Here is a 21,831-nt window from a genome sequence, read left to right on the forward strand (position 1 = left end):
AGCGATGGCTAGAGATTACCCTTGGACTAAGTGGTAAAAATAAACTGGAATAGAATGAACATAATTTATGAAGACCATTCACTTTGGTAAACTAAATTATCTGGAGGAATAGCCACCTGGACCCGGGTTATTTTATGCTTTCAGTCCAGCAGAGTACTTCTCAGAGCAGGAAAATCAATTTAACAGATGTTAGAAGATGCAGTAAAATAAAATGTTTCATTTGGACTAAACTAAAAAGCAAACAAACAAAAACCCCTGATAAAATGGCTGATAAACACCATTTCAATGTAAAATTTCCAATCAAGTTGAAAAAAATTTAAAGTCTTTGTTCTTAATAAATCTGCTAAGTTATGTTACTATGAACTAAGTTATTTTAAGTTTAAATGTGCATTTGGTGCTTAATCAATTTATTTTATTATCTTTACACAAATCTTACAGAAAAAAAATATTTGTAAAAGCTGTATTTATCACTGGTATGCACATGGAAAAATACGTTTTTAAAGAAATGGATAAATATGGCTCCAAATTTTCCATTTCTTTGACAGTCCACTTAATAAAATATTGGTGAATTAATTCAGAAAAATAAAACGTTGGTTGCCTTCTTTAATTTGCAGCTTTTTGTTGCTGCTGTTTCTATTATGTGTTAGGCAATTGGCTTGTTTTTTTTGTTGTTGTTGTTTTTAATAGCTGTTTTTAATCCTTGAAACCTTACAAGGTAAGCATTAATATTCCCATTTTACAGACAAGGAAACAGAGACTCAATTAAGCAACCTGTCCAAGGCCACACAGGCAGGCCACACAGAAAACAGCAGTCTGGCTCCAAATGAAGTCTATGTAGTTCCTATGCTGTTTCTTTAGGCCGCACAGCTTCAAGCAAAACAAATGTCACAAGTTGACAATTAACTACAACTGCGTGGTGACTTTGCTTTCTAGGGCTCAGCTCGAAGTCCCTTTTCATGTCTATTATAAAAAGGAGATTCACGTCTGGGTAGATGACTAAATTAAATGGCCTTTAAGGCTATCTTGAAGGACACAGAAACATTCTGAAATTTCAACAACTCTGGAAAATATCCACTTCTTCCAGGTAAGTGTTCAAGCTAACAGCAGGTGAAAAATATTCTCTCTCTGTATTAGTCTTTCTTAAAAATATACTTTTATTGATTTCAGAGAGGAAGGGAGAGGGAAAGAGATAGAAACATTAATGATGAGAATCATTGATTGGCTGCCTCCTGCACACCCCACACTGGAGCTTGCAACCTGGGCATGTGCCCTGACAGGGTTCCTGGAATCGAATGGTGACCTCCTGGTTCATAGGTCGCCGCTCAATTACTGAGCCATGCAGGGCGGCCGGGCAGTCTTGAGAGAATGTGGTGAGGTTTTTGTGTGTGTGTGTGTGTGTGTGTGTGTGTGTGTGTATGTTGTTTTTTTGGTTAATTCTCACCCAAGGATATTTTCCCGTTGATTTTTAGGGAGAGTGGGAGAGGGAAAGACAGAAACATCGAGTTAGGGAGGAGCCTGCAACCAAGGTACATTGCCTTGGACCAAAATTGAACCTGGGGCCCTTTGGTCCTCGGCCAACGCTCTATCCACTGAGCAAAACCAGCTAGGGTTGTGGTGAGTTTTGTAATAAAGAACCAAGATTCTAGCATCCTGGTCTATTATACTTTTTAAAAAATATGTTAATAATGCTTCTTAAGGGTTGAAATGTGTTTCCCCCAAAGATAGTCAAGTCCTACAAGTACCCAGCTATATTTAATAGAGCTGCTCTCCACTAGACCTCTATATTTAAACTATTTTTTGTATCATTGCTAGATTTTAAACCATTCCTGGTTACTATTTTAAATATTAGTCAAAATATGACATAGAAAACATAATATGCTTTTCCAGGTGCAGTCATCCAAAGCAGAGTAAAATGAGACCATTAACATCTCTGCAGCCCTGACCGGTTTGGCTCAGTGGATAGAGCGTAGGCCTGCGGACTGAAAGGTCCCAGGTTTGATTCTCGTCAAGGGCACGTACCTTGGTTGCGGGCACATCCCCAGTAGGGGGTGTGCAGGAGGCAGCTGATTGATGTTTCTCTCTCATCAATGTTTCTAATTCTCTATCCCTCTCCCTTCCTCTGTGTAAGAAATCAATAAAATATATTTTTTAAAAAAACAAACATCTCTGCAATTTACTCTTGCCAATAATTCAGCCTAAGATTGTCTAAACTTTTGGATATTGGTCTACTAAAATTCTTCAGTTTTTCAGACATATTTTGCTATTAATTCAGGCCTGTAACTATCATTCTCTATTTGGGCAGCTGAACTTTAAGTGAAGACAAAACATTTGTTGAATTGTCATGTAGAAGAAATCTTCTTTCCCTTTGCCTTAATCATAAATTTGACTAATAAGCTTGCCTTCAGTGGCATCGTCACAGGCAAAGCTTCATGTCACTACATGAGAAATTAGTCAGGATAATCTGGATTCAGTTGTTAAACCAGCTAAAAATTTAACTTTATTCTTGGTCAAAAGTGGGAAACTATATTCCTAGTCAAAACTGATAAAGGAGGTACCCATGTTCCGAATCCAGGTAGTAATTACATGGTTGTGATCATCCATCTGTGTGTGCCTTTCTGTTTGTAAAACACACAATTAAAAATGTCTGACACAGTATTGCAAAATACTGAAAACCAGCACTGCAATCTCACTCAAAACTGTGTACAAAGTCTTCAGGGAAAGGAACTTATCAGAAAAATAACTAAATTTTAAAATAACAATTCAGTAAGTTAGAATAATCAGCTCTCGATTTGAGTTAGAATCTAGATAAGTGAGATTAAGTCAGCCCTAAAAAGTTTTAGCTCTATTCTTCCATACATTTTCTAAGTACAGAAAAAAACTGCTTCAATACCCTCTACTGAAACAGGTAAATGATATTTCCCACAATGGACAGCCTGATAAATACATATTGAAACTGTCAAGAAAAGTTTAGCAAATAAAGCACTTACAAAAAATAAAATCATTCCTTTTATTGCAAAACAATAATTTAACATCTCTGTGCTTTTCCTTATAAGAATAATATAAGAAGTGACAACTGATGTTCAAAACTGGAAACCAGGTAATCAGACAAAAAAACCAGACATTTATTTTAATAGCTCAAAGTGCAAATACAAGTCAGTTCACAAAGTTTCAAGATATAGCTTTAAGTGTAATAAAAACCTGATTTACAAAAATTAAAGGGTAAAGAGCAGGAATAAAGCTTCATTTTTTTTTTTTTAAAAATTCAAGAAGCATGAAAACCTTTAGACGAAAATATTCCATATACATCAATTCAGAAATACCCTAATTTACAGAGGCCAGTAGTACACTGGAATCCAAAAGGCCTTCTAAAAGAAAGAAAATCACCTCAAACTGGTCAGCTCCAGAGAAGACTGGAAATTCTGGTGCTGGCTAGTCCTAATTTTGCAGCCTCATTCAAATGTATCAATTGATGTCATTCAACCTATGATATTTTGATCTTTAGGCAAACTCTAAAAAAATGTCACAAGTTCAATATAAGGCCAACATCCACTATTAGTAGTTTTTGAAGTGCTCATTATATATTTAAAAGATTTAAAGAGCTATTTCCACTTCAGGCCTATGGTGTTACTGGGGAAAAGACATAGATTAATACTTCTTCTAATACTTAAAACCTTTTTGTAAGGTTAACAACATGGCCTTTAAAACGTCCTTACTTATTCCTACACATACAGAACTGGAATGGAAAGTAGAAAAAGTTCCCACTAGGAAGATAAAAGTTGTTCATTTTTAAAATCACTCAGCGGCCAAGACACACGTTTATTTCTGCTCCCCGGAAGCAGAGTTAGCTACTAGTTTTAATTCAGGAAAATCTATATCTTTAGGAAGATTTACATAAATATTTACTCAGTCTTTTTCCCACTCTTCATCTTTTCAGTGTAGGCAACAAATTGAGTGTCTGTTCCAAAAATTCTGTCCCACCAAGTGAATGTTGAAGCATAGTTTCCAATGAAGTTCATGTGGTGAAAGTCATGATGCCGAGAGCCAGCATAGAAAGGGATGAGGTTTAAAGGGTTGAGAGGAATATCATAACCACTGCAATAAAAGTAATAAAGATTATGAAGCAATAATTGGCACTTTCATTGATAGTCATATGTTTGTTAACTAATTCAAACAACATTCCACTTTACCTAGGTCACTTTATTTCTGACATGTTTACAAAAGACACAAACAAGAGAAAATAGTGCAAATTCCAGAAAACACTAAGAAATTTTTTAAAATGTAAAAAAAAATCAATGGAAATTATATATTATACTAACAGCCCAGTGCATGAAAATTCATGCACTTGGTGGAGGGGGGAGGTCCTCAGCCCGGCCGCTCACAGTCTGGGAGTCCTCAGGGGCGGGAGGCGACCCAGTGATCAGGGGAAGGCAACGCCCCCATCACACCTCTGCTGCTGCCACTACCGGCAGCGCAAGCCTCGGCCGGCCCTAGTTACCTGAGCCTCGGGCAGCCCTGGGTGGCTGGGGGACTGAGGGTGGGTCTGGCTGCACCGTGCGCCTACCCCCCAACTGGGCTGAAAGAACTGGGCGCGCCGCCATCTTTTTGTGATGATGTGACAGTCAGTTTGCATATTCTGTCTTTAATAGATAGGACTATCAGGAGATGAAAGAGAGGCATTATAATAATGAATAGATTTTTCATAAATTCTTTTTCTTTCCTGTTTTAGAGGAGGAGCTTTCTTACCATAGCCTTTGGGGGGGAAAATTATATGAAACGAGTATCAAATCTATAATGCTTGATAGACCTGTGAATCACTATTACAACTTCTTTTACTCTAGTCAATGACAAGTTGGAATTAAATGTACCAGGATTAATGAAAATATGAGTGTGCTTTCTGTAGGTGGAGGGACACATGTGATTTTAAAAGAATATCATTTAGAGTATCCTCTTTTTTCCCCAATATATATCTGAAATCTGACAGACAGAATTATACCAGTCCAAATCACCCCAATCTTTCTCTCTCTCTCTTTAGAAGACTGAGAGGGAAGAAGAGAGAAAAGAACAATGAAAGGAAAGAAAGAATGTAAGAGACATCACTCACAATTTATCTACAGAAGAATATTCTCTGCCTAGTAGTGCTTTAAAAATAATTCTTAGAATTTAATGTTCTGCTTTCATGGGTATGGTAATAAGTCCCAGGTCAAAATGCAATGAATATATAATTTTAAAATAATAAAAAATTAGGAGATTAGGCATTTTAAAAGGCATTAAATATAAATAACTTACCACAAAATATCTTCCAATCGATAGAAAAAAAGTGAAATAAGTAAATATTAAAAGTAGTGATTTCATCAGAGTTAGGCAGTGAGACTAGAAATATTCTTATTTAGTGAAGGCTAAATGATTCAATGTGTTTTTTTTCAAATAAGAGTTAGTCTTAGATTCATTACAGAAGGATAAAGGAATTGCTAATCCTGAATTGTATTTAACCAAATCTTTAAAAAAAAACACACAAATAGTTTCAGTTGAACAGTGTTTCAGGAAGACCTAAGCAAGGTGTGAAACTCAAGAGTCATAAAAATGACTCATTTTACTACAGGAAAATTAAAAACTAGAAAAGAACCATCAGAAGTTAAAATTCAAATGACAGATGCAAAGAACTATTTAGAACATATATAGCTAACAAAGCTTACACAAACCAGTAGTTTTTAAGACATATAATAGAAAAATAGGAAAAGGACATAAAAAGGTAACTCAAAGAAGAAAAAATACTGTTGGTCAATAAGCACACAAACAGATGCACAGCCTCATGTGTCCCTGCAGAAATGCACACCAACACAGCACTGAAAGCTCTTTGCCCTCTTATTGACAAACATGAAAAAGACTGTACTGCCCAGGCTTGGAAGGGTGTTGAGGGAGGAAAAGCACTCTTACATATTTCCACTGAGAATGTAAACAGGGACCCTTTTAAAGGGCAGCTCTGAAGTGCACGTCAAAATTTCATTTCGTTTAACCAAAAGAACTTATTCTCCCTATAAAAATGACAACAGCCATAGACAGGGATATAAAAAAATCTAACCAATGATTATGTCTCTTGTTTTCTTAAAAAATAGCAATATTAACAAGATTAACTTCTATTAGCCTACTTAAATATAATCTTATGACCATGAAAATAAAGACATTTTATGATACCTCATGGGAGAACAGAAACGAGAGCTCACCTGTGGACATCAATGGTTTCTAGCAAACGAACGGTCACCCATGCCCAAAGAAGAATTACATGATCACAGAAAAGCATGATTCCAATGAAAAACCCAGTTCCAAGAATTAGGGTTTCCAGGGGATGTGCATATTCAGCTTCCATTCCAAATGGAGCCTAAAACAGAGAACAATTCCTTAATATTTTGTGATGGTTAATTTTATACACCAGCTAGGCTACAGTGCCCCGTTGCTTGGGCAATCCATCTGGATGTTGCTGTGAAGGTATTTTATAGATGTGGCTAACATTTAAATCAGTAGACTTTGAGTAAAGATTACCCTTCATCTAACCAGTTGAAGGCCTTAGAAACAAAGACTTAAGGTTTCAGAGGAAGGAGTTCTCAAGACTGCAATACAGAAACCCTGCTTGAGTTCCCAGCCTGCTACCCTGGGGAATTCAGACACAAGACTGTAACATCAACTCTACCTCAATTTCCAGCCTGCGGTCTCCCTGTATATTTCAGACTTGCCAGCCCCCACAATCTGAGTGTGTATGTGTATCTCCTGTTTTTTCTTTTTCTCTGGAGAATCTGTATACATATATTCTAATTTATTTACGAATATTGTTTTATAAATATATTGTTTCTATATATAAAATAGTATATCTAGCCATACATATGTAAACAATAACAACAATTCTCAAATTAAAAACAATTTAATTCCTACCAAACATCAAAAGGTCTAGTAGGGATGTCCTTAAAAATATCTTAATGTTTTTGATGGCAACCAATCAGTGTGTTTCTCTCACACCGATGTTTCTTTCTGTCTCTCCCTCTCTCTTCCACTCTCTCTAAAAATCAATGGAAAAATATCCCCAGGTGAGGATTAATAATAAAAAAAAAAAAAAAAGAAAGGAATATTTGATTTAGCATACCAATGTAGAACATAATAGAACCAGTTTGACAAATCAAAGCAGTTTTGATAAAAAAAGGAAAAAAAGTCACTATTTTTAAGACTCATAAAAACAGAGACTGCTGTTGCCAGAGGGGATTGGAGGTTGGGGAACTGGGTGAAAAAGGTGAAGAGATTGAGGATACAGATTGGTAGTTACAAAATAGTCATGGATATATGTACAGCCTAGGAAATACAGTTAATAATATTATAATAATTATGTATGGTGCCAGAAAGGTACTAGAAATATCAAGGGAACACTTCGTCAAGTATATGATTTTCTAACCCCATGCGCACACCATAACATTTTGCCTCTAATAGAAAAAAGTATTAAATATAATTCTAACATACCTGAAACTCATGATGAACTTTATGAATATATTTATATATTTTCTTGTGATGTAAGAGCCTATGTAGGAAATAGTGCCAGGTATCCTCAATCACCGCACAACCAAAGCATCTTGCCAAAAGCATATACCTATAAGATGAAAATACTATCATGAATATGAAGTGCAATCTAGACCTTTACTGGGGATCACTGCCTGAGCTATACATAAAACCAAATACCCACTTTACAGTTTGACCCAATTGGACATATTAATCAATAAATTCTCAAAAGTGTTTAGACACAAGGTAGCTATATTACACCACCCAGAAGAAGAGCTGAACAGAACAGACTGGCCACTATATCAATTCTAACTCATTCAAAAAAAAAAAAAAAAAATCACAGGTATAAAATCAATTAAGAAACAAAATTCATACCCAGAGAATCAAAATCAGCTGCCTCCTGCACTGGGGATCAAGCCCACAACCTGGGCATGTGCCCTGACCGAGAATTGAACCGTGACCTCCTGGTTCATGGGTCGATGCTCAACCACTGAGCCACACCGGCCGGGCGACACATTTTTTTTTTATAAACCTCTCAAACTATTCTCAACGTTTTCATTCCCTTTAGACTTAAAATGTAATTTTTTTTCTTAGTACAAGCACCTTCAAATAAAGTATTGCACTAAAATACTAGTAGAGAAAGACCTAAAAATGGTAACATTCTAAGTTTCTACTATGATTTACTTTTCTCCATTTTATTTACTTCCAAAGTTTAGAACAAACAAACATTAAACAAATAAAGAAAAAAGATAAACGTTAAGGATATTTTAATTGGACAGCAAACTGTGACTGAGCAAACAAATCAAATCTTTACATATATTAAAGTATTGTTTGTATCTACATACCATCTTGGCATTCTTTCCCACCCATAAGGAATGTTGAAATACTCTGTAAAATAGTAAGTTCCACAAATCAAAGGGAGCTGGATACAAAAGTGATTAAAGAGAAGTACTTTAAAGCATTTCCATTGGTTTTCCCATGTTTCTGGTTTATCCTACAGAGAAAAGGCACAAATATTGAGTGTTAGTCTGTTATCAGCAGGTTAGCCTGGTATCCAGAAGTAAATTCCTATTTTTATCTCTACTGGTTAATGAGACCTTAATTCTGTTTTGTGAATTCTATATTACAGTTACTATGTTACAGTAACTAAAGCCCAGGAATCACAACATCCTCCCCTCTAAATTCTTGGCAACTACCATCACCAATTTAGGTGAAGAAATTGTGAATAAACAAACTCATGAATAACGAACATAAGATCTCAAACCTAAGAAGAAGCACTATAGAATGAATAACTCTCCAGTCTTTCCTGCCCACAGATCATTCACTTCTTGTATCAGAAATGACAGAGAAGAAATGTGTTATGCAAAGATTACAGTTGGGTCTTCCAAGTATTGAAGCAATTGTATCAGCAGCATTGAAAGCCATTATTACACAGGTAAATCAATGCTTCCAGACATTTGGCAGTATTCATTCCCAGAAATTAGTGCATTTTTGTTTATATACAATAACAGAATTATAAACTCTCTGAGCTGGAAGAACTTCAGAGATGTGTCCAGTCGTTTCCAAAGAATGGAGAGCAACTGCCCACAGAAGTTCCAAGATTAAAGTCAAAATGAGTGAGATCAATGTACTAAAATGTTCATTTAAATCTCATCAGGACACCTACTCACCTAACAAGCAATATTTTAAAAAACTAAATTGATTCAATTCAATGGGCTACACTTACAAAGGAAAATTGTTTGGGGTTTTATAAAGATTATGCTAATAGTTATTACTTTGTTTTAAATGTCCTTACTTAAAAATTCAGAAAGCTGCTGATGAAATTTTTTTCAACTGAACCACAACATCTCAAGTATGGGAAATATTGTTCAGCAGAAGCCCAAAGAGGTCCACTACCTTGCCCAGAATGATATAGGAACTGGGACTAACTAAAATCTAGGCCTCCAGTTCTGTTTTTGAAACTCTTTAAGAGTTACCTTCCTTGACCAAAAAAGAAGAAAAAAAAAAAAAAGGAAAAGCATGAAACTGAGACGCAATCGAGAAATCCAGAGAGCTGGGTGGTCTCTAATCTCAGGGCCACCACTAACAAGTTATAAGTCAGTTTTATCAACAATAAAATGAGGAAATTAGATAAGATCATTTATAATTGTCTTTCTATTTCTATTCTGAACATTATCACCCTACACCTTCAAACTTTCAGTCTGTGATTGGGGACAAAATAAATGGGAAATTCCGACTTGGGCCTGCAATGGCACTATTTCCCATAGAAACTATGTTTAACAGACTTAATATCCTAACTAGAATCTGATACCTATGTAGTACAGAAATTAACACAAAAATTAATCAACTATAACTAATAAAATCATTCATTATACTGTTTAAAGTACACACAAATTTCTTTAAAAGATAATCAAAAACTCACACCTAGGGGAATATCAGAGTTTACCATATAGTACTTTATATATAACTGCACTCTCATGTGAAAAATATCATTATTAGGCCATGGACTTCAGAAAGAATGTTTTATATATATCCGTGAGGAAAATTCCTAGAGAATTATTAAAATGTGTGACTTTGTAAAAAGAAATAGATCCTACAAGGTTTACTTTATTGCTTGTTTATTCCTATAAAATTTCCCCCTCATTAGCACACATGTGCATTAACTGTCACACCGTCTATTCTCTTTGAAAGCAGAAAGTCTTTAATGCTGTCTCATCACCAATAGCAACTTCTTCCTGTACCCTCAATGTTTCAGGGTATCTGCCTTCAAAATTCATAAACCTGTAAGTAACTTGCAGTGATTTTTTTTTTTAACTTGTTTTTAAATCCTGGCATATTGTGAGAACCTATACTAATTTACCATCTCAATTTATTTTAGTATCAAAAAAGCTCAAAGCTTTTTGGTTGTAAAAGTTAAAGGAAGAAATACTGAGGACAGACTTGAGGCCACACTACCCAGCCTTTTAATCTCTGTTCATAAATACCAGTAACCAACTACTGTAGATGATTGCTTGTCCTTTCTTTGGCCATCAAACCAATCATAAAACAATGACTGGAAAAGGTTTTCCTCTCTTTGAGAAGGTTTACACCTCTGACCAATGACTCAACTATACAGGGATATAATGAATCAGCCGTATGAACAAAGCAATGGGTGATACAGGGCAGCCTGAGTCACCCCTAACACCCAGAAGAATGAACTTAAGACATTCAAACTGAATCCTCCCTTTCAAGGCAGGACATTTTATAACAAGCATTTTGGAACTTCTGTGTCCTCAATTGAGGGAAACAGGATACTCTCCCGTGGGCCACATTCCTTTTTATTCCCTCCCCTTTTTACTTTTGTTCTCTCCTTTGGCTTGGAGTCCATGGGCACCTGACTCCTTGTACTTATCCCCAAAGAAGATCAATACCAGCGCTGGCTTAAAGTGAGACTCCCTGGGAAAGGCAATGAAACTGAGAGTGTGAGAGAATGTGTGCAGTAACGCCAACCCACATAGACTCAGTGAGTGCAAACTAGTCTCCACAGATAAACAAACACTCTCAACATATCTACTTTCTACCAAGGCTATGTGTGCCCTTAAGAATAGTGTGGCATGATTTTTTTCTCTTTTGAGAGAAACATTGACTGGTTGTTCCCCTTATTTATGCACTCATGTTGCTTCCTGTATGTGCTCTGACCTGAGATCAAACCCCCTTGGAGTATCGTGACGATGCTCTAACCCAACTGAACTAACTGGCCAGAGCCTGGCATGACTTTTTAGAAAAGTAAACAGTAAGCATTAGAAACTATCATGGGTTCACCAAGTACTGATAAATCCTCTCTCTAATAAGCTGGTCCAGATTCTTTCCTGGGAGCTATCAACTCATTAAGTACTTTTTAATTCTGATTACTTGTTGAAATAATAAAAGTTTAGATTTACTGTGTTAAGTAAAATATATCTTAAAATTAATTTTCCTATATCTTTTTACCTTTTCATGTATTATAACAGAAAAATTTAAATTTCTTATGGGGCTTAATTATATTTCTATTGACAGGCCTGATCTAGAGTTTCTCAAAACAAAGTTATAATTACTTTAAAAATATTCAACACTAATGATAATATTCCATTGCAAGTCCATCATACTCACCTTCTGAATTTTGTACTTTTTCATGTAAGGTATAAATTGAAACAAAAACCCAGGTAAACAGAACAAGAAATAAAGGGTCTCGTGAACTATCAGGGATCCCCATGTTGCTATCTGGAACTTTGTGTAATTGTCCAACATATAGTTCCAAGCATTCTTAAATGGTTCTTGCAGAGGATTCTCGGGTAAAAGTGAATCTACATACTCCACAGCCAAGGATGCTGAACTAAAGATGCTGACACTTTCATTTGTTGCCATTTTTCAAATCTCTGCACACAGCCTTTTAATTCTGTAAATATAAATAAGTACATAAATAAATAAGCAAGAATGCAAGTCAAACAATTCTAAGAAAGTAGTTTTAAAAATGCATCTTCAAATAATTTTTAAAATAACCACTACTAGCACCAATTTCTCAGGTCCTAAACATGTAGTTAAAACAAAAGAACCGCCCTGACTGGTTTGGCTCAGTGGATGGAGCGTCAGCCTGCGAACTGAAAGGTCCCAGGTTCGATTCCAGTCAGGGGCATGTACCTTGGTTGCAGGCAACATCCCCAATGGGGGGTGTGCAAGAGGCAGCTGACCGATGTTTCTCTCTCATCGATGTGTCTAACTCTCTATCCCTCTCCCTTCCTCTCTGTAAAAAAATCAATAAAAAAATGTATATTTAAAAAAAACAAAAAAAAAACCAAAAAGAACCTATAAAGAAAAAGCCTGCCAAATATGACTACACAAAAATTATATACTTCTAATTGGGGAAGAAAGAGATAATCTAAAGTAACAAAAGTATAATATGCTAATCAGACCGGATGACCTTCCGGATGAAGTCAGAGATGAAGCTAGGGCTGCGAGGGAAGCCTGGGTCCCAGGTGCCAGAGGGAAGCCCGTGCTGGCAGTCGGGGGAAGGAAGGCCTACTCTTGCTACTCTTGCACAAATTTCGTGCATTGGGCGTCTAGTTATAAAGTCAAAGATCAAATGACAAATTCGAAAAATATCTCTACCACTTATGACAAAGGGCTGTAAGAAAAAGTCAAAGGCCATTAACACTGGGTTCACAGAAGAGTAAATGCAAATGCTCACTAAACAAACAAGCAGTTCAATTGGACTCAAATAAGGAAATATACCCTAAAACAAAAATCTTTACATTACATAGGGCTCAGTACCCAGTATTGTTAAGGACAATAATTTGAAGAAACAGGCACCATTACACATTGGTGATGAAGTGGGAAGGGGGGAGGAGGAGCAGAATTAAGTACATCTTTGGGGGGGGGGGGGGGGAATCACAGTATCTAACACAATTCAAAATAAGTACACCCTTTGACCCAGCAAGTTTCTCACTCAAGTGTACAAAGACTGATACACAAAGGCTGAAGGAAGTGCTGATTATAATAGCAAAAACAAAGAGAAAAGTAACAAAATAGCCACTTAAAAGAAAGATCTATATGTTCTACCTAGAAAGATATCTAAGAGTCACTGTTAAGCCTTGGCCAAGTGGCTCAGTTGGTTGGGCATCATCCCATGCACCAAAAGACCACTGGTTCGATTCCCAGTCAGGGCACATGCCCAAGTTGCGGGCTCCATCCCTGGTATGGGTGTATATGTGGGAGGCAGCCAGTCGATGTTTCTCTCTCTCCCTAAAATCAATAAAAACTATTTTTTTAAAAAGATTAAGTATTAAGTGAAATAGCAAGTTGCACAATATGTATGACAAGAGCCCCACTTATGTTTTTGTAAAAAATATATGCATTTTATCTATGTACTTCCATGCATATATATGTACATACAAAGACACACACACACACACACACACAAATATAGAAAATGAATGGAAGGATACACAGGGAACAATTCAGAGTAGAGATCTTTAGGAAAGGGGATCAAGAGGTATTAGGGGAGCTACTCTTTCCGAGAGAAACCAAGATGGCAGCATAGGTAAACACCGGGAATTGCTGTCTTGCACAACCACTTCAAAAATACAACTAAAAGACAAAATGGACATCATCCAGAACCACAGGAAGGCTGGCTGAGTGGAAATTCTACAACTAGAAGGAAAGAGAAAAGCACACTGAGACTCAGAGGAGGTGCACTTGGAAAGGGCTGGCAACTGAGGGCACGATTGTCTTTTTCAATCGGGAGGGAGTCTTAAGCTGCTCCGAAATCCAGTTCCGGGCAAGTCTCTGGGGACCCAGACTCATACGGGGAGAAACTGGACTGTCTGGCATCGGTCGGAACTCGAGGGTGGCTTTCTCTCAGAGGTGCTTGCAGCGATTACTGGGACACTGAGACACGGGGCCTCTTAGGGTAGGACTGAGGAGCAGCCATAGCTGTTTGCTCCACCCTGTTGATTCCGAGACCCCACCCCACCCAAGCTGTGCCCAGTGGCTTTTGCATATGAAAGGCCTGGCCCTTTGCAATCTAAAATTACCTAACAAACTGCAGCTGGGTCAGATAGACCCAGAACATCCAAAACAAGGCCCAAGGCCCCACAGCAGCTTGCATTGCTTCACAGCTGGGCCTCATCTGGGCACCTCCAAACCCCAAACAAAGAAGAGGAATCTGCAGATCTCTCCATAGCTCCTGCTGGGTAGCCTCAAGCAGAGGCTAAATTAGCACCTCCTTAGAGATCCAAGAGCCAGTGTACCCAGTGGTCAGAGTGGGACCATCCAGACTACAACTCCTCAGATCCATAAGAGACACACTCAGTGAGCACCAAAGCCCCACTGAAGCAAGTCTTGCCCCATAAGGGTGTCTCCAGCACAGAAGTTCTCCCACTGTAGACACAGCTGATTCTCACAGCCAATAGGCCTGGAGGTCAATTCCTCCCAGTTATACCTACAACAATCAAGGCTTAACTACAACAAGACTGTGCACAAAGCTCACAAAGGGGTGCACAAACTATGCAGGCCAGAAGGGAGTGGCAAGAAATATTCAAAGTGATGAATAGCAAGAACCTACAACCAAGATTACTTTACCCAGTAATCATTTCTATCATTTACCCAGTAATCAATTCTATCATTCAGAATTGAAGGTCAGATAAAGAGCTTCACAGATAAGAAAAAGCTAAAGGAGTTCATCACTACCAAACCAGTATTATATGAAATGCTGAAAGGTATCCTTTAAGAAGAGGAAGAAGTAGAAAAAGGTAAAGATATAAATTATGAACAACAAATACACACCTATCAACAAGTGAATCTATAAATCAAGTGAATAAATAATCTGATGAACAGAATAAACTGGTGAATGTAATAGAATCAGGGGCATAGAAAGGGAATGGACTATTCTGTGGGGGAGGGGGGTGGGGGGGTGCGGGAAGAGACTGGACAAAAATCGTACACCTATGGATGAGGACAGTGGGGGAGGGGGGTAAAGGCAGAGGGTGGGGTGGGTTCTGGTTGGAGGGGAGCTATGGGAGTGGGGGAAGAGGAACAACTGTAATAATCTAAACAATAAAGATTTAATTTAAAAAAAAAAGAGGTATTAGGGGTGTGTGTGTGCACCCCTATTATGCACACACAATGAGAGGTTGTTATGGAGAAGAAGGAAATTTTACTTATTTTATACCTTCTTACAATTTTTTCCAGGAGCATGTTTACTTATAAAATAAATAAGCTTAATAGGTTACCAAATAAAAAAATAGGGAAACTTATGAAGAGTATCACTCTTTTAAAAATGCTCACTGCTATTCCTGATTTATGAATAATGATGGATGGACCAATAAATATCTGAAACCTCAGAAGCACTCTTATTATTTTTTACAATGCTCCCCTACCCCAATTTACCTCTTACCCTACTCCTCATAGAGGATACTGGGAAGCTTAGCCAACTTCCTCAGGTCTGACTTCACTTTGCATCCTTATTCTTTTGTCTGACTAATTCTCAAATGACTTATACCATGGAGACTATCTTGTTACACCCTGTGCCATGCCAAGCTCAAAATTTCTCTTGGTTCACTCACCCTCTCCTCTAAGAATGACAAGGCTTGTGTTAACTGACCTCATCAAGAACTTGCCCAGCACTCACTTTACCTTTCTCATCTTTTGTCTTTCCCTCTTCACGGAGTCTATCCGCCTTCAAGTTTAAAAACATATTCAAGTCTTCCTTTCTTGAGGAAAACTTTTCTAACCTCTACCTCCTTTCCCCCAAGCCAATGTCCCATTTCTCTTTCTTGGAACCAACCAATCAACTTCTTTTTCTTTTTTTAATATATTTTATTGATTTTTTACAAAGAGGAAGGGAGAAGGATAGAGAGTTAGAAACATCGATGAGAGAGAAACATCGATCAGCTGCCTTCTGCACACCTCCTACTGGGGATGTGCCCGCAACCAAGGTACATGCCCTTGACCGGAATCGAACCTGGGACCTTTCAGTCCTCAGGCCGACACTCCATCCACTGAGCGATAGAGCCAAACCGGCAAGGGCTCAACTTCTTTCTTAAAGAAGAATTCATAAGCCTCTGACTGCTTAACTCTCACCCACACAACTTGCTCAACTACTTGCAATCTAGCTCCCAATTCATATCAAGATTATCTTCAAAGATCTTCTATATTGCAAAATAAAATTCCAACCCTCGGTTTTCATGAGGTCATGTAATTTCTCTGAGCCTGTTTTATCATCTGCAAAATATAGACAACAATAGGACCTAGATAGAGGGAATCTTTTCCCAATGTCAAATCACCACAATGTACACTTAAAATATCTTATCATTTTATCTGTCAGTTACACCTCAAGAAAGCTGAAAAAGGGGAAAAGAATAACAACAGTTCTTCCAATGGTTCAAGGAAGAATGCATGTGAAGCACTTAGCACAGGACCTGACACACAGTGATGCTAAGAAGCTACCAGTTATCGGGCATTTTCTATGTGCCGGGAACTGCACTCTCAGTGCGATACATGTCCTCTATATATCCAAGACTTTAATCCTTACCACGCTTTCATGAACTAGGTACTTTTATTATTTCCATCTTCTAAATGATAAACTCCAGGTTGAGAAAGATCATGCAACTTCCCCAAGTTACAAAAACGCTAAGTGGAGAAGCTTATGCTTTCACCCATGCCGGGAGCCAGTCCATGCTTGCTGTTTCAAGGGACCTGGCATATATGGCATACTGTTCTTAATAATATGTTTGCTCACCTTCTTGGCACTATGTGTTTTAACCAAGGTCTCTGAGAAAGGTTGTTTCCCCAGGTAGGGATTTTCCCCTGAAGTTAGGGAGGGAATAAAACCTCTTAACTAAGTGCCAGGCGGGTAATCAATCACTTTAACTACGAACAATCGTGCTTAAGCTACATAATCTTTACTCCCTGGAATGGAGATAAGAAACGCCCTAACCTTTGTAATAGAGATTGATAGGATTGAATCAACTGGTATAAATACAGATGTAACGAGTCAGAACTTAGAAGACAGAACCAAGAGAAGACAGAACTTAGAACACAGAACTTGGAAGACAGAACTTAGAAGACAGAACCTACACAGAGCCTAGAGACAGAAGAACTTCGCTGGAGAGAACATGGCAAAAGATCCTGGGCTGAACCTGACTACAGAAATTGGCAAGAGAACCTGACTAGAACCTGGTGACTGAACCTGGCTGGAGAACCTGGGCAGAACCTGGCTGGAGAACCTAGCAAGAGAACATGGACACAGAACCTGGCTGGAGATCCTAAGCAGAACCTCTCTGGAGATCCAGACCAGATCCTGGCTAGAGAAACTGACTGGGCTGCTGATCAACTGAATGCTGTCTCCATGTCCTTCCTTCTTCGCTGACTCCGTCCACACCTTTGGGGACCCCTGGACCTGCTGGGGTTGGACCCCAGCACATCCAGTAAGCTATACTTTAACCAGACATAGTAACGCACCAGACAAATATTACAGTAAGAGGAGAATAATTCCTACAGTTTACCCAAGTCTCCTGAAAGAGTATTCTACACGGGCTATCTTCCTTTTCCCATTCCCATGTACTCTCCAGCAACTACAGTCAGCTTTCTAGTCTCATCGCTACACTCAATCTACTCTTACTAAAATCACTAAGGATCTTCTAGCTGCCACATCCAACAAACATCCCTTCGAGCTTATTTTATTCAACCAGTCTGGAAGGTTTGAGATCTCTCTCCCTGAAATACGTTCCTTTCTTGGTTCTTGGAATCCCCATGTATTCACGCCCACTGAATTTGTGCTACCAGCTGCAGCCACTGTGCTAGCGTCTGCTCTCACCTCTGACTTCACAAACATAAAATCTAGTGAGGAAATCAGAGAATTCACCAGCCTGCCATAAAAGCATGTGATAAGAGCAATAAAGGGCTGGAAACACTGAGTGCTAGGAGAACACGGAGGACCAGCAAGGGTTCCTAGAGAACGATACTTTCTAAACTGGACCTGGAGCACGATGGGAGGAGACCAGATACAAAGAGAGTCATGCTGGGTGAGGTGGGGGGAATAAGAGGATGTTGCAGTGGTTCTCAACCTGTGGGTGGCGATCCCTGAAAATACGTCCTGCATATCAGATATTTACATTACATAACAGTAGCAAAATTACAGTTATGAAGTAGCAACGAAAATAATTTTATGGTTGGGGGTCACCACAACACGAGGAGCTGTATTAAAGGGTCGCGGCGTTAGGAAGGTTGAGAACCCTTGGGAGGGAACTTCCCACCCAAAGACTAAACCAGGACGAGAGAAAGAGTACAGCCCTTTCTGATTTAGTTAGTTTGTGGGACAGCTTTTGAGGAAGGAAGACTGGACCACTGAGGCTGGAAAGTTTCCAAGGATGCTTTCCTTACTCCCTTTCCTGGTGTTCTTAACTATTTCCTGTTGTAAAAATCTCCTAATATCCAAAATCTCTATTTCCAGCCTTTTCCCCTAAACCCCAGGTTCTAACTACCCAGGCCAGCTCCAATTAGACAGCGCAGAGGCGCATAAAACTCAACAGATCCAAAAGTTCAGCAGCTGGCCTCGGAACCCTGCCCAAATACTCCCGATCCACCTCCATGAACACCTAATTTTGTGACTTGCACCTTCACCTGTTCAGTCATCTCTGACAATGTTCTGAGTCTCCCCTATCGCTGCTAACTAGGTAAGGTCCTCAAACACTCACCCAGTATAGACACACCTGGTTTAACTCACATTTGGGAGTTGACTCTCCATACACAAGCGAGGAAAATGGGGCCAGTTGCTGTCAACTGAACAAAAGCAAAATACAGAAAGGAAATAAAGGGGAGAGGGGAAGGGAAACCGTGAACTTTCTTCTGCTTTTTCTCCTCTTTGGACAACCGGATGGACTGGAAACCTGCTCTGAGCAGCCTGACTAGGTCCTCAGAAAAAAAAGAAATGTAGTTCCTCGCGGATCCTTTGGGAAGCCTTGACGTTTGGCTGTCCCTGACTACCGCCAGCTAATGCCGTACCCTGTACCTTCCTAGGTAAACCCGGATTGCTCCAGGGCCCTCACCTGGCCTTGCCATGCCTCCGGCTTGCCCTTTTAAACCCGACTTCTGAGGCTCATGCCAGGATCTATCAAAACAGGAGCGTCCACCCCTTTCACAACACGTAAAGTTTAAGAAAAGTGCTTCCCCTAGGAATATGAGACCAAGGCCTTCAGCAATGGCAGTGGTTCTCAACCTTCCTAATGCCGCGACCCTTTCAATACGGTTCCTCATGTTGTGGTGACCCCCAATTTCATTGTTACAAATTGAACATCATTAAAGCACAGTGATTAATCACAAAGACCATATGTAATTATATATGTGTTTTCCGATGGTCTTAGGCGACCCCTGTGAAAGGGTCGTTCGACCCCCAAAGGGGTCGCGACCCACAGGTTGAGAACCGCTGAGCTATGGAAAAGAAAAAACGCCCCGCCAAGCCTGTCCACCCTTCATTGTTCCTCCTCTCCAACCTACACGTCAAACCACCACATCTGACTTCTCACCATTCCTGTGGCTTTCTCTCTCTCTCTGCCCACGGAAACGGCAACCCTTTACCCGGGATGGCCTCCTATCCCACTCCCACCCACCCATCATAACCTCCTCTTAGCCGCCCTTCCGCACCCCATGCCCCCCAACGCACGTACACACCAGATCTGGTCTCCCCTGCAATGCTTCTGTTTTGTAAAACTCTCATCCTGTGCTGTAACTATCGTCTAGCAGCGGCTCTCAACCTGTGGGTCGCAGGACCCTTTCGCAGGGGTCGCCTAAGACCAGCCTGCATATCAGATATTTACATTAACGATTCATCACAGTAGCAACATTACAGTTATGAAGTAGCAACGAAAATAATTTTATGGTTGGGTCACAACATGAGGAACTGTATTTAAAGGGCCAGAAGGTTGAGAACCACTGGTAGCCTAATGCCTCCAGTGACCGCAAACTCTTAAAGGGCAAGAAACAAGCCTCAGCCCGGGTGCATCACCATTTTCCCCTCCGGCTCCTCGCCGCCCTCACATTGGGTAAGGGGTGCCCCCACCCGGCCCTGAGCGCGCATCCACGCCCGACCTCGCTCCCCTCAATCCCGCAGAGTTCAGGGCCGGATCCCCGACATTCCCCCTTCCTCACCTACGATCTTCTCTTCCGGTGCCCTCACCAGGATGCTCGCCCGGAGACGGCCGCTCACCGTATTCAACCTGGTGCCGGGGCCCAGGCAGGAACCCGCCTCTCCCGGATGAGGGAGTGTGCAGCGGCTCTCTCTGTTGTTATTGGCTTGTGAGGGCGCCCGTCCCGCCTTCTCGGTGCTGTGACTGGTCTGTATGGTGGCCGGCATCGTGCGACTCGCGCAAACGAATGACTGCCGGCCCCAGCCATTGGCTCCCCGGATGGAGTGAGGATAGTGAGACCCACACGCCCAGCCAGTGATTGGCGCCGCAGCGCGCCCGGGGGCGGGGCAGAGGATGGAGCGTCAAGAGGGGACGGGCACTGACACGGCTTCGTGCGGCCGAGGAGTCGTCGCCATGGCAACTTGGGATTCCTCCAGAACTTTAGCAGGTGCGGGCACTGTCCCGGGGAGGCAGGCTTATAGCATATCACTCTGTAAGATTATGCTATCCTTTTACCTAAAAAAATAAGCCTCATAACTGATCATCAATTTAGATGATAAACACTTGGGTGCTCCATGCTATCTATTAGTTTTATAAGGAGAAAATAAACCTGTTTTAAAAGCAAATATATATATTCTCAGATAATTACATTAAATGACCTATTGAATTTGTTTTTTTTAAATCCTCACCCCAGGGCATTTTTCCCATTGATTTTCAGATAGAGTGGAAGGGGGCTGGTGCGGGGGTTGGGTAGGGTGTGGGGTAGAGACACACACCCATGGATTGGTTGCCTGCCAAAGCACTCCAACCAGGGCTGGGGATTGAACCCACAACCAAGGTATGTGCCCTTAACCAGGAATCGAATCACAACCCTTTGGGCCCCAGGCCAGCACTCTAACCACTTGGCAAACTGGCCAGGCCAGTATTTTCTAAGTGCTGCTGAAATTTGTATGTGAAAAATGAAGATTTGGGTCTTGGCATACTTTCTGCAGCAATTGATCAACAGGTTGTTACTCGTTGTGGTCTCAGGTCATTAGCAGAAGGCAGGGTTTTTGCTTTCTCATTTTTTGTACCAGGATCTGGATCAGACTGTTTAGATGTGGTTAAAGATGAGGGGAGCTTTGGAAGCAGTTGTATTAAATCCCTTTGGGGGTCAGACTATGTTCTAAACATCTCTACAATGGACAGTATGTTTATGTTGCCCCCGAACTCAACATGAGAATTTGAGGGAGACATAATCCCCAAAGTAATGGTATGAGGAACTGGAGCCTTTGGAGCTGTTAGGTCAGGAGGGACTAAGAGTCCTTATGAATGGGATTAGTGCTCTTATGAAACTGACCAGAGAGATCCCTTAGCCACGTGAAGACACAGCAAAAAGACAGTCTGTGAACCAGGAAGTGGGTTCTCACTAGACACTGAATCTGCTGGTGCCTCGATCTTGAAATTCTCAGCTTCCAGAATTGTGAGAAATACAATTTTTGTTGTTATATAAAATGAATAAAAAAATAAATATGGTTCTATGTTTAAATGTGAATACTCTATATTAAATAGGTATCATATCACAGTTACAATTCTTTCCTCCCGACTGTTCTGGCAACAAGCTCATGCTAACCTTTTAAATTCCTCTCCTGAGGAATAGCCACCATATCCCATCACC

The 21,831-nt window shown here is 39.9% G+C and overlaps 1 protein-coding gene across 1 annotated transcript; it reads right to left on the reverse strand.

Moving 5' to 3' along the window:
• Positions 1-2,993: 2,993 nt before the first annotated feature.
• MSMO1 (methylsterol monooxygenase 1) lies at positions 2,994-20,354 on the reverse strand. Its single transcript, XM_036313401.1, has 6 exons — positions 20,197-20,354; positions 11,665-11,950; positions 8,382-8,530; positions 7,501-7,627; positions 6,222-6,376; positions 2,994-4,092 (listed from the first exon to the last, which is right to left on the reverse strand). The coding sequence occupies exons 2-6, from the start codon at positions 11,917-11,919 to the stop codon at positions 3,900-3,902; spliced, it is 879 nt and encodes a 292-aa protein (XP_036169294.1). The 5' UTR covers positions 11,920-11,950; positions 20,197-20,354; the 3' UTR covers positions 2,994-3,899.
• Positions 20,355-21,831: the final 1,477 nt, after the last annotated feature.

The sequence above is a fragment of the Myotis myotis genome, unplaced genomic scaffold (assembly GCF_014108235.1).
Source record: "Myotis myotis isolate mMyoMyo1 unplaced genomic scaffold, mMyoMyo1.p scaffold_m19_p_6, whole genome shotgun sequence".
Classification (NCBI taxonomy): Eukaryota; Metazoa; Chordata; class Mammalia; order Chiroptera; family Vespertilionidae; genus Myotis; species Myotis myotis.

Excerpts from the sequence above, each read along its gene's own strand:
- MSMO1 (XM_036313401.1), bottom strand. The coding sequence starts at position 11,919 with ATGGCAACAAATGAAAGTGTCAGCATCTTTAGTTCAGCATCCTTGGCT. Across the intron at positions 6,377-7,500 it reads AAGTTCATCATGAGTTTCAG|GCTCCATTTGGAATGGAAGC; the intron begins GTATGTTAGAAT and ends TCTCTGTTTTAG. Across the intron at positions 4,093-6,221 it reads GAAACCATTGATGTCCACAG|TGGTTATGATATTCCTCTCA; the intron begins GTGAGCTCTCGT and ends CTTTTATTGCAG.